Source organism: Rhinolophus ferrumequinum, chromosome 19 (genome assembly GCF_004115265.2).
Source record: "Rhinolophus ferrumequinum isolate MPI-CBG mRhiFer1 chromosome 19, mRhiFer1_v1.p, whole genome shotgun sequence".
NCBI classification, from domain to species: Eukaryota; Metazoa; Chordata; class Mammalia; order Chiroptera; family Rhinolophidae; genus Rhinolophus; species Rhinolophus ferrumequinum.
The window spans coordinates 26,775,648-26,788,523 of NC_046302.1; the positions used below are offsets into that span (position 1 = coordinate 26,775,648).

At 35.8% G+C, this 12,876-nt stretch overlaps 1 protein-coding gene across 1 annotated transcript in view; it reads left to right on the plus strand.

Annotated features, from left to right (window-relative positions):
- RNF125 (ring finger protein 125) overlaps positions 1–12,876 on the plus strand; it is a 33,070-nt gene extending 20,194 nt beyond the window's left edge. The window contains exons 5-6 of the mRNA XM_033087480.1: positions 6,946–7,053; positions 9,124–12,876. Of these exons, the coding sequence (XP_032943371.1) occupies positions 6,946–7,053; positions 9,124–9,210 (195 nt within the window). The 3' untranslated portion in view covers positions 9,211–12,876. The remainder of the gene's footprint in view (positions 1–6,945; positions 7,054–9,123) is intronic.

Genomic DNA, 12,876 nt, shown 5'->3' on the forward strand with positions numbered 1-12,876 from the left:
TCCTCACAACAATACTGAGATAGGTGTGATTATTATCCCTATTTTACAAATGATAAACTGAGGCTCAGAGAGGTTAAGGAAGTCTTATAAGGTCACACAGCTGGTAAGCCACAATTTGAACATAGTAGTCTAGCTCCAGGGTCAGCATGGTGAACCCCTATGTTCCACTAGCAAGTTCACGAGAAAAGCCACACAATGCAATCAAAGGTATTTATTATTGATCCTAATGGCTTATGGGTTTGGTTCTTGAAATGGCTAGCTAGGAACTTGAGACATGGTGGGGGTGCAGGGGTGATTGTTATGGCCTTTTCCTGCTCTAGTTGCTCTGTGGGAGGAATTGGGCTAAGGGGTTGTTTTATGATAGGTCCCTGGGGAGCTAGAGGAAGTTAGAAGCAAGCATTGGGATGGCATAATAATGGCTACCATTTACTGAGTTCTAAGTGTGTCTTTGTCTCCTCCTAGCAATTGCTATGAAGAAGGTATTATTGATAGAGCCTGAGCGCTGACCAGTACTGCCCAGGGTGCTGCTCTGGCTGGAGGAACACCAGACACTCTGGACCATGGGCTGCTGCATCATAGCAGCAATCTACAGCAGACCACATACTGGTACAGCCATTGGTACTATGTACCTGCTCCAGCAGAAATCCAGTCCATGTGCTTGCTGCTCAGTTTGGCCGTCGGGTTGAAGGGAGTCCAAGGAGGCTAGGTCTTCTGTGATTAGGTCATTGAAGAAAACCATCCTAAGGAGAGAAATAAAGCTGGAATGGTGCGATCAGATTGCCCATGGACTTTAGTAGTTAAAAGCCTAAGCTTTGGAGGAGAAAAGCTTTGGTGCAAATCCCATTAACTTCTGTGCCTCTGTTTCCTTTGTAAAATAGGGATAGCAGGGTAGCAGTAAATGAATCAGGCATATAAAGGAAGCACTGTCACATGGTGTTCAACCCGTAAATAAAAGAGGGCAGTGATGACAATGGTGGGTTAGTACCACTTTTGCAACTATATGTAAAATCAAGGCTAGAGGGGATTTCTCAGAGGAAGCGATGTATTCTCACAGTCGGGGAACACAAACTGGGAGGGGTAGGGGAGCTCAAGTGGTAACATTTTATAAGACAGGGGTGGGGTGTTGTCACAACCTTGAGGCAGGAGCAGATTATTCAGAAGATCCAGGGTCCTATAATTCACTCAGGCCGTCTACAAATGGTCACTGGAACAGAAGACCTTTAAGTTTCCTGTTAGTGTTTCCCTCTTGAGTAAAAATTCAAGACACACGTCACTCTGAAGGACCTAAAGCCACTAGAAGTCAGATGTATGCTGTGGTTATGAAAAGGCTGGAGGTGGATACTGTAGCATGGCAGAGGTTCACGTGCTTAGGGATCCCCAATGGGGTCAGTCACGTAGGGGAAACACCCTGGTAGAAGTGCTGGGTTAAGTCTGGTAGAAGGAGGGTAAAGTCCAAGGCTGATTTTGGATTGGTGTGGAAGTTAGCAAGGAAATGTTGCTTTAAACGACTTGATTGCTGGTTTTGCCTACAGATAAGATGTGATGACATCTGACTTACCTGGTATAAGAAGTTTCATGGCAGTTAGAAACTTGGGGAAATGATTCTGCCTTCCAGAAATAATTAGATAATTCAGAGATCAAGGCAATAATCTTCTCTTTCTGAGTTGCTCAAACCTGGGTGGTAGGTTAAGAACATCGGGGATTTTGACTTTTTTCATATGCACCATAAAAGCCAAGAGCTCCTTTTTGTCATACAGTAATTTTATTCTGCTGTGTTTAATTTTTTTTGAAAAATTATATCTGTGGAATGTTAAGACTCAAAGGAGGCAAATGACACAAACAGCATGCTTCAGATTGATTTATGAGACCACTTGAGAGAAATTTGGTATTTTTATCTTGTAAAGGGAAAACATTTTAGCAAGAACTGTACTTTCTGGCTATTCTCTCTGCCCAGAGTGCCCTTTCTTTCACTGGTTGACTCTTATTTATCTTTTAGAGCTCAGCTTAAATCTCACTTCCTGGGGAAGCCCTCTTAGACACCCCAATTAATTTCAGCTCTTGCTTTTCTCTCCTCTTTGTTTCTTGTTCACCACAGTTTGTAATTGTGTATTCATTTCATGTCTGTCTCTCCCTCTAAATTGTTAGACTCACAAAGTCACTGAACTTCATTCACTCCTTTGTTCAACACTCCATGTCCAGTTCTTGGCAGAGAACCTAGCACAGAGTAGGATGTAGTGATATGAAAAAAACAGGATATTAAAAAAAAAAAAACACCACCATAATTCCATCCACTCAGATTCAAAAGTTCTAGTAGTTCTTTATTTTCTGAAGGCTTGCTCCAAAGATGCATTTCTGAAGGGAAGGGATGGGACTTCTATTGTTTGGAACATAAATTGTGGTGTCTCCAGCCTGAGCCATTCGTCTCCACAACAGTTTATTTCCATGGGCATTTAGAATATCTGCGACTTCACTGGGCAGTGAGGGTGTATGTGCATAAATGTTTTGGAAGGGAGAAAGATCTTCATTAGATTTGCTTTCAAACTCCTACTAAATTAGGTATGCATTCTGGTACTTTGATTCTGGCTACATATTTGCCTGTAATTATTTTCAGTGCATATCTCTTTTCTTTTCTTTCTTTTTTTTTTTTTTTTAATTTTTAAGATCCTTCAGTTGGCTTTATATCAGATGCAAAATAAAATCCAAGCTTCCTAAAAGGTGCAGGATCTACCTTTCTAACCTCCAGTCTTCTCATCCACCTTCCTCTTCGTCCTGCTCCCAGCAGCGCTGCCAAGTTCTCTTTTCTTTTGGTGTTGGATTCAATCTTTCATTTCTAACCCCCAAATGCCATTTGCCATCACAAAGAAAATGTCCTATAATCGGCTGAGTTGCTGTAGAGTTTCATCTAAACCACAGATAGAGCTGAATGTCCCTTGTCATAGAAATTCCAAAGGATTAGATCTTTTGCATCTTGAAATATTTGTATTATAACATAACTGCACTGTCTTCCAACTCTTTTATACTTGTACTCTTAGAATCCATCTTTGGAATTCAGGTGGAATTCTTGACAGAATATGCTCATTAAAGGTCATTGCTATTAGTGACATAGATAGACAGTACTTGGCGACTGAAACCACTCGACTGTAAAATACAATGTTGCATGGCATCTGTGCTTTTAGAACCTAACAAGAGGGTACCAGAAAAAAATAAAATTCTCCCATCCAATTTTTCTATTCTTTATTAAATCAGTCATGCATGGACTTTAGAAACGGAATTCAACTTTTACAGTATAAAATATACCACATTCACAACGAGGGGTGGAAATCAAGATTTGGTGAACTGGAAGGTCGCCTATCCCCGTTAATTGTGTTCTTTCAGCTATATTACCCTTATTCTTAATGGGATAAGGGAAGGGTGTCCTTTTGAGGAACCCAGTAAGGATCAGTTCAGAAAGACTGGGATGAGGCCAGAAGGGCTTAGCTCCATGGAGCAGCATCAAATCCATTCTGTACCTTTGTTATTTGGTGTGATGGGTTTGGGGAATCATGTCCTGATGTACCTCCATTAGACGCTCACATCCAGGACACTAATGATCAAAGGTCATATGTTCCTATGCAGATTTGCGTACATTTTATGGATTCTCAGAAGCCCTTACATTGGCAGTTCTCAACCTTTTCTCTGTCCCAGCACACCCAAAGGATGTGATGCTAAACTGAGTCATTCTTACTTTCCTGTTAGTTAACAGTGATTCCTGAGGGTGGCTGAGAATCCCCCTGGGGAGAGAAGGTGGTTGTATCAGAATTGAAGAAAGAAGGAGAGGTATATAGTTGAAAGGGGGCTCTCATTTGATTCTGTATATCAACTTAGTACCCCTCATTCTTCCTCTGTCCCTAACTAGCCCAGTTACTCTATTACATGAGCAGATGTGAGTAGAAGAATTTTACTTTCTTTGTAGAATTCCCCTGCCTTTTTCCGCATTGACTCCTCTGCCTGTGATGCTCCTCCCCGGACGTGACTGGCTCATTCTGGACGTGACTGGCTCATTCTTCAAGACTCATTTCAGTTACCAGCAACTCAGCTGAATCCTTTCCTGATTTCCTAGGCAAAACTAATGATTCCCTTTTCAGGTCTTGAACAGTCGTCTGTTCATAGCTTGAATATAGAACTTGCTGTGCTGTATGGAAAGTATCTGCTTCAGTGATAATAATAGTAGCCATTTATTATTTGTGCCAAGCTAATATAATGACTGAGCTTCATTATGTTAAATGACATGGTATTTTAAATCTACCAACAGCCCTACAGAACAGAGATAGTTCTTATTTTTAGAGGTTAAGATTAATTCCTTGCCAAGTTTAAGTCCGTGAGAGGCTGGGATGAAATTGGAAACTATTTTCCAGGTACTGGGAATGCAAGGATGAACAGGATACATGTAGTTTCTTCATTCAGGGAACCCCAGCTCCTCAAGGACAGGGATCAAATAGTAGAAAGTATATGGCATTTGTTAAATGCCTAATATATACCTGGCACTTTAAGGACATTATCTCTAGACATAACTATTCTACCAGGTAGAGGGTGGTATCTCCATTTCACAGTAGAGGGGACTTAAGTGCTGACAGCTGGTAAAAGCTGGTGCTAGGATTTGAACCCTGGGTGCTCTGACTGCAAAGGCCATGCAACACAACCCTGTCATACTGGATTCCATATTCCACGAGCCTACCACGTAGTAGAGGCACAATAATAAGTGTTGACTGAACACATTTCTATAACTAGTGTTCCTTCTCCCATGCCACAAAAAATTAATGTTGCTTTTCTGTTGAAATATTTCTTGGTCTCAGCTCTGTTCTCATTACTGCACAGGAGTCCCAGGGTAAATTAAGTGCTATCTTGGAACAGCCAGTATTGCTGTTTAACTAAGATAGCTAGAGCCTTAGAAAGTCATTAATGATTATAAAGCAATACTAATTTAAATTAAAATAGTAATTTTATTAAAAATAGGACAAAGAATGGAGCAGAGTACAATTCAGAAATAGACCTTATTTACAGAAATTGAGCATATTGAAACTGGGACCCCCATAAAATATAAGAAAGAAAAGAATTACATAAAGACCTCATTTAAATTTAAATTTTAAAGCATCATCCAAGCTGATAAATTAAGACACTATTATAGTAGGAAAAGAACATTGGATTGTCTATTAGCAGCCTAGATTCCAGTTCTCATAGTGGTGTACAATTAAGCTAATTTTTTCCACCCTGAAATTGGGTTCATCAACAAAATAAGGATAATAATTCCCTGGGTTGTTGTGAGGATCAAATGAGAATACCACCTAATTTAATACCTACCACATACTTAACACTCAGTCATGATTCTGCGTCTCATAGTTTTAAAAATGAGTACATGAAAAAATTGAATTAAAAAAACCCTAGCTTAAAATGTAATAAAGTAGTATATGTTAAAATAATCGTTTATATTAACCACTAGGGAAGTGCAAATTAAAACCATGATGAGATACTACTATACACCTATCCAAATAACTAAAATAAAAAAATATTGACAGTACCAAGTGCTGACAACAATGAGGAAAAACTGGATAATTCACACATTGCGGTGGGAATGTAAAATTGTATAGCCACTCTGGAAAATAGTTTGGCAGTTTTTTACAAAGTTAACCATAAAACTCACCATATGACCAGCAATCACACTCCTGGAAATTTGTCCTAGAGAAATGAAAACATGTTTATGCAAATATCTGTACACGGATGTTCATTGCAGTTTTATTTGTAGCAGCCAAAAACTGTAAACAACAAATTGTCCTTCAGAAAGTAAATGGATAAACTGTGGTACATCCACACCGTGGAATACTGCTAGCAGTAAAAAGGAAGGAACTATTGATGCATGCAACGACTTGGATGAATCTCAAGGTTATTATGCTCATTGAAAAATGCCACTCTCAAAAGATTAAATACTGTATAGTTCTATTTATAGAACATCCTCTAAATGGTGAAATTTATAGAGGTGGAGAACAGATCAGTGGATGCCAGGCTTAGGGAGAAAGAGGAAGGAAAGGGGTAGTATAAGACAGTTCCTTTGTAATGAAAGAATAGCTCTGTATCTTGATTCTGTTCAGGTTATATGAATTTATACATGTGATAAAATTTCATAGAACTACACACACCCCCAAAAAATGAATTCATGCAAAAATTGGTGAGACCTAAGTAAGATCTGTTGCCCAGTGAATTGCCAGTTTCCTGGTTTTGATACTATCACAGTTATGTAAGATGTTACATAAAAGCTGGGTTGGGACATGGGACTTCTCTGCATTATTTTTGCAATTTCTTGTGTTTATAAATATTTCAAAATGAAATTTTTTTTAAAGACCCGTCAATGGCTATTGAATTAGGAAAATATGTGTAAATATTAATAACTGATGCTGGTGTGCTATAATCTATATTGTTGGTGGCAATACAAAACTTTAGAGCAATAGATATTATGAACCGTAAATGTTCATAAACTTTGACTTACTAATCTCCATTTCTGGTTACTTATCCTAAGAAAATAACCCTCCCTCAAAGATAAACACTACAGATAATATCATTTATAATAAAAATATTCACATACCAAAAAAACTTAAGTATTTCAAGAGCTAGGCAACTAAGTAAATTACAGTATATATCTACTAACTGTAATATTGTTTAAATAATCAATTGATAAAGAGGAAACAAATAGCTATACTGTTGATATACAAGAAATGTGTATGAAGAACAAATGCAATTTTATTTGTTTAATTTTGCTTGCTTTAATGTGTGCAATTTTAAAACATCATACTGAGGTATGGTCAATAGAGTCATAAAATTAAAATTCACTTTGTTGATGGTTATTTAATTTTTTAATTCTGACACTGATAATTATTTTAAATTCTTTCTTGAACTCTTGGTCTTGTTTATTTCTAGTTCTGTCCACTTTGCCGTTTAATACCTAATGAGAATCCAAACAGTTTCAGTGGCAGTTTAATAAGACATTTGCAAGTCAATCACACTCTGTTTTATGACGATTTCATAGTAAGTATATTTTTTTACTTTTACATTGACTTTGTGCTATCTGTGTTAAGCTTACCTTTTTAATCCAAGTGAATAAAATTATAGTAAATAATGTATATGTATATAGTATATGTATATATATATAGTAAATGTATATGTATATGTATATAGTAAATGTATATAGTAAAATAATGTATATTGCCATTAAGAAATCATAAAAATAGTGTTTTATAAATTTGACTGTTAATATATTACCACCCATCAATAACTACCAACATATGGATAACAAGCAAAAAGTTAATGTAGCCTTTATTGTGCTTTGGTCTGTATGTTGCCAGGTGAGGGTAATGTGTTGTCCCGAGTCCTTTTCAACCTATTATGGGGGGAAATCACTCAGAGCCATGCTCTGAAATAGAATATTTTATTGTTACTTTTATCTAAATACATGAAATGTTAAAGGCTAAATTTCAACTTACATATAATTTCATGTCATTTTGTGTTTATTTTTTTGATGCTATTTCAAGATAGACTTGAATAATTGTTAAAGATTGTCACTTGAAAAATTTCTCCTTGTTTTCTGATCTGCCTGCTATAATTATCCAGATTCAGCTCAAAGAGCTTGGGTCCTGATCTGTATTTAAATAACTAACAGCTCTGTCACAACTGTGTGACCTTGGGCAAGATATTTAACCTCTGAGCCTCTGTTCATTTGTTAAGTGAAGATAGTAAAAGTATCTACTCCCAAAAGCTTTTGAGAGGATTAAATGAGATCATGCATGTAAAATAATTTGTACTGTTGGAGCCGGATGTTAGGCAAGTTGGAGGTGGGGAGAGAATAAATGGGAATATAAGGACCACTTGAAGAATTGAACAAGCTACACCACAGAAGCTTCATAGTCTCTGCTCCATCTCTCAAGTATCTTTTCTGTCCCCTAAAATACACAAGGCCTCAACAGAGCCTGGTTCTGGTCTATGTGTTCTCATTTCTCACAGCACATAGGACTTCCTCTTTATTTTAGCTCCATAAAATGGCCTAAAAGCCAGGTTGATTCCGTACTTGTTCTGGCTATTCATGTCTAGTCCATTTTCTCAAGATATTTCCAAGTATGAATCAGGACTGATTGGGATGAAGCCATTTCGATGAGAATACTTTCCTTCCACTGAAAACCATATTCTTGGATATGGAAGTGAGGTTGAAGCAATGTTCTTTGTTTTGATTTTATTGTTTCCTAAACTACCAAGTACTATGCTAGGTACTTTATGCATATTATCTCATTTTATTCCTTGCAGCAACTTCTGTGAATGGAGTACTGTATGATTATCCTCACTTAGATGTGAAATATCTGAAGCTCAGGGCTTAACAAATCACCTAAGAAACAGCCACTAACGAGTCCCAAATCTTGCGCTCTTCTATTCCATATGGTTCTTTTTCGGATGTTATTTATTTGCCTTATGCTTTTATGTTTCAGAATGGACTTCCAACAGAGCTTTTACTTTTTTGTTGTTGTTGTTTTAGTTTATTGAGGAAGTGAAGATGGGTTGCAGAAAATAGGGCTCTTAGTAGTTTTTGTTTTGTGTACAGAATGTGCCGACGTAAAGTTTTGAATGCCATTTTGACCATACAAAGGCAAGGAGAAGGAGTTTTGTTTTCAACAGTTTTTTCAGAAGTACATATTTAGTATTGCTGGGATTGGTGAAACCGATGGGAATGTCTTAACTTTACTCCATATTACATGTTTATGTGGAACATAGCTCTTTGACCAGTAGTAGTAGTGTTGACTAAAAACTACGAGGTAAATCAGATAAAAATTTTAAATTCCAGATCAAGACTATTTTACTATGACAATAACTAGTTACTTGACAGGCAGTAAAATAAAATAGAAAATGCACTGGACCCAAAGCAAAAGTCCTAGGTTCTCTGACATTTTTGTGTGATAGACTTGAATAATTGTTAAAGATTGTCACTTGGACAGATCACTAACTTCAGGGCTTTAGTTTCCTGCAAAATGAGGCATTTCAATGATCCTCCTCCTTCAGTGTCTGAAAACTGTCTCTGATTATATGTTTCTAATTATTTTTTCTTTATCGTAGGATTTTAATATAATTGAGGAAGCTCTTATCCGAAGGGTCTTAGACCGCTCACTTCTGGAATATGTGAATCACTCGAACACCACATAATGTTATTAAAAGGAAAGGAGAGGCCTAGACCATACAATTGCACCATTTGTTACTATGCTGCTTGAACAGTTGGAGGAAAATTGTCAACGTTTGATGGGCAAAAATGTACAACACAGTTATATATTTGTCCATGTGTCTGTTGTCATATTGCATTTTAAAACGCCTTTCATTTTGGTGGTTTAAATCTGTTTTACGTTGTTGAGTTTCTTAGACATTTAAAAATTAGTCTCCATCAGCCACTAATATATGAAAGAGGACATAAGGCTGGGTATGTGGGTGAAGGATCTTGATTTGCAAATCGGATGACACTGTGTGTAATGCTACATGTTAATAACTACCATCCTGGTTGGGCAAAATAACTAATCTTTGTTCTATGTAAAAAGACGGAAAGTAAAACAATTATGGATATTCAAGGAAATATTAAATGTTTCAATGCTCATGCTCTAATCTTAATAGAATAACATGAATAATCTTGTATGGGAGTAGGAAAGGAAAATTTTGGAAGTAAACAAAGTCCATTTAACCAAACTGTATAACATAATACTGTAACAAAATACATTTTGTTGGGAACATATACGTCTTTTACTTTTTATAACTGTACACATAAAATTTTAATATTATATTTTTCAAATATTTGTAGCTTATTTAGAAATATTTTATAATATAGGTAATTTCTTAAGAACCATCAGTTGATATTTACATTAGAAGTATTCACGTCCATAATTTTTAGTGGAAAACTGTTAAGGGCTTTGGTGTTATTTTTATTTTTTCCTTTAGAAAAATTATAAAATAAAACATAAATACTGAAAACCAAACAGAAAATGTATAGCTCATTACATTATTATAGGGAAACGCTCTTTTAGAACTCTGCTAGCCACCCTGGATGTCCTCTGTGTGTCCTGTCACAGTTCACAAATCCTCTTCCCTAACCCCACAAAAGTAACCACTACATTGATTTCAATAGTAATCACTTGCTTGCATTTCTTTATTATATTTTATTACCCAAGTGTGTATCTCTACACCCTATTTTTAATCTTATCCATTTAAAATTGTTTTTATTATATACATCTTTTACGTGACTTTTTAATCTACATCTTCCCCATTTTTTCTTTTCCTTAAAATTTACCTGTTGAAGAAATGGTCTTGTGACTTAGAGTTTCCCCACGATCTGTATTTTACTGATTGCAGACTCATGGTGCAATTCTGCATGTTCCTCTGTCCTCTGGATATTGATATGTGGATCCAGAGGTTTGAGCAGACTCAGGTATAGTCTTTGGGCAAGACTATAGGTCATGGTGTGTTCTTTCATCAGAGGGTACATAATATCTGGTTCTCTCTTTTTGTGAGGTCAGCTGAAATTGGTACTCAGTGCCTAGATCCACTGGTTTATTGTGGGTTTATTGTGGGAGAATATTCTGTCATTTCTTTTTCATTTATTACTTGAAACGTTTTTATAAAGAGATGTTTCCCCACATCTATGATTTGGTTAATCAGTGGTAATGTTCATATAGGAAAGGGAAAACAAATACTTGAATTTTTCCCTTTACTTACCAATTTTCAACATAATGAACTTGTTTCCTATCATCTTCCAGTGATCACTTTTAAGTATCATGAACTTATGGATTCAAACATATTTGATAGGCTTTCATCCATTTTAAACATTATCAAAACTCAAATTGCCCCATCTTTGTTCATTGGGCGCCTCATCAGTCATTTCTGAGTCCTTTTAATAGCTTCCTTGCTGTCTCATATGACAAAATATTCCAGGTTCAATGTGTGTTTCCTGCCCCAAACCTGGAATCAGCCATTTCTCTAAGAAGCCTGATTACTTTTAGTGAGAAATGGAATTTCAAAACCATAATCATGGTTGTTATGCCCATTGCTACTAGATTTGTCATTGTTCCTAGGAGAGAGCTAGGTTATATCTTTGTTTTGTTTTAAGATAAAAGTTTATGAGTTTATTTTGATACTTTTAAATCAAATTGAGTGTTCCAGTGTTTTTACCTAATCCCTTTCTATTTCAGCTGCATGTCCATTTTTCTATCCTAAGAATCCTGGTTTTCAAAGACACAAGGCAACTGGAATATCCCACAATTATTAATTTTCTCTGAAACATGCAACAGTTTCAGAATAACAATACTAATACTACCAGTATGATAATATTTTATCATACAAACATTTTTTAATTTGCTCTCCCCATTCTTCCACTATTTTTTAAAGTCGTACTGTATCAACATTTTCAGAACATATTGGTATGGTGTAACATAACATATTCTACTCCTTTATCCCCCATTTAGTCTTAGTTCTTCAAGTAACTATATTCAATGCTTGCCACCAGCTCTTATTTGAAAACTTTGTTTTTCATATCTGGTTCTTTAATGATGAATCCAGGACACAGAGTAATGTTTCCATCTTGAAAGCAAGCAAAGAAGCTATGAAGATTAATTAAAATGTTATTTGGCTGCAATTAGCTCTTTCATTGTAATTATTTATAAACTTCTTTGTTCCTTAGACATAAAGGTAGTCGTAATCACGGCGCCCAACATTTTCTATAATAAACTATCCATTACTTCTTAAAAGTCTTGCTTACTATTCTGCCATCCACTACAAGGTAATTAGAGAAACATAAAGTTGATGAAGGTTAGTGGACTTTATTTCCTCCTTTCTAGATATTCATTTCAAGCTTGATTTCACAGCTGTGAACAAGCAACAGATTTTTAGTTTCACAACCTCTCTTCTTCAAATTTGGATGGATCATCCAATAGAGCAAAACCTGTTGGACAACAAGTGTAAAAGGAGAGGGATTTTTCAGTGGGAATCATCAGACTGAAAATTTAGTCCCCGAAAAATAAAAAAATATATTTCTGACCATTAGTACTGATTATCCAGGAAATAAATCTTCATTAATTCAGAGCAGTACAAAAGGCATCGTTAAATCTGTAAAACTTGGAAAAAAATTCAAAACTCTAAAAACTGTATTTTTAGTAAAGCTTTAAGTCACGTACCACTACTAACCTCAAAGCAGCAATTCTGCATCCTGTCCCTGGATTCCTCTTATGATCATTTTGCCACCTACAGGACAAATTAGGTGCTGGGTGCCTGAATTATTTTGCGTTTCGAATTATTTTGAGTCTAAAATGGTCAAGTGTAAATTATTCATTGTTTTACTGTGCCTTCAACCTTTTATTTAAAAGGAACTTATAATTCGTTGTTTTTAAAAAATGAAAACCAATATTTGAAGCTGTTGACTACTAACAAAAAGAAGTTTCACTTTCTTTATAGCATCTCCAGGTGCAACTTGTTCAAGGCCTTATAAGGGGAATCTGATTCACATGTTATTTTTCAAAGCTAAATTCTTCTAACCCTATAAACACCTCGGAGATTTTCTTTTCATGTGTTTTTTCACCCAAGTTTCTAAAACATAGGTTGAAAAATTGGATTGTGAATGTTATAGTAAAGATAGTTCCAGGTCAGATCTCCTAAGACCCTGGCTCCAATGCTGTTGCTTCATTATTTTTACTGGGTGCTTATCCCAGTGATGGAAGGTTAATCATATAATTTGTACCTTTAAGTATTAAAGCTATTTTTAAAACGTCATTAAGAAATTCATTCCTTTATTATTCAACTGCAAAAAAAATCTGTATAATGATCAGAATTTAAAATGTA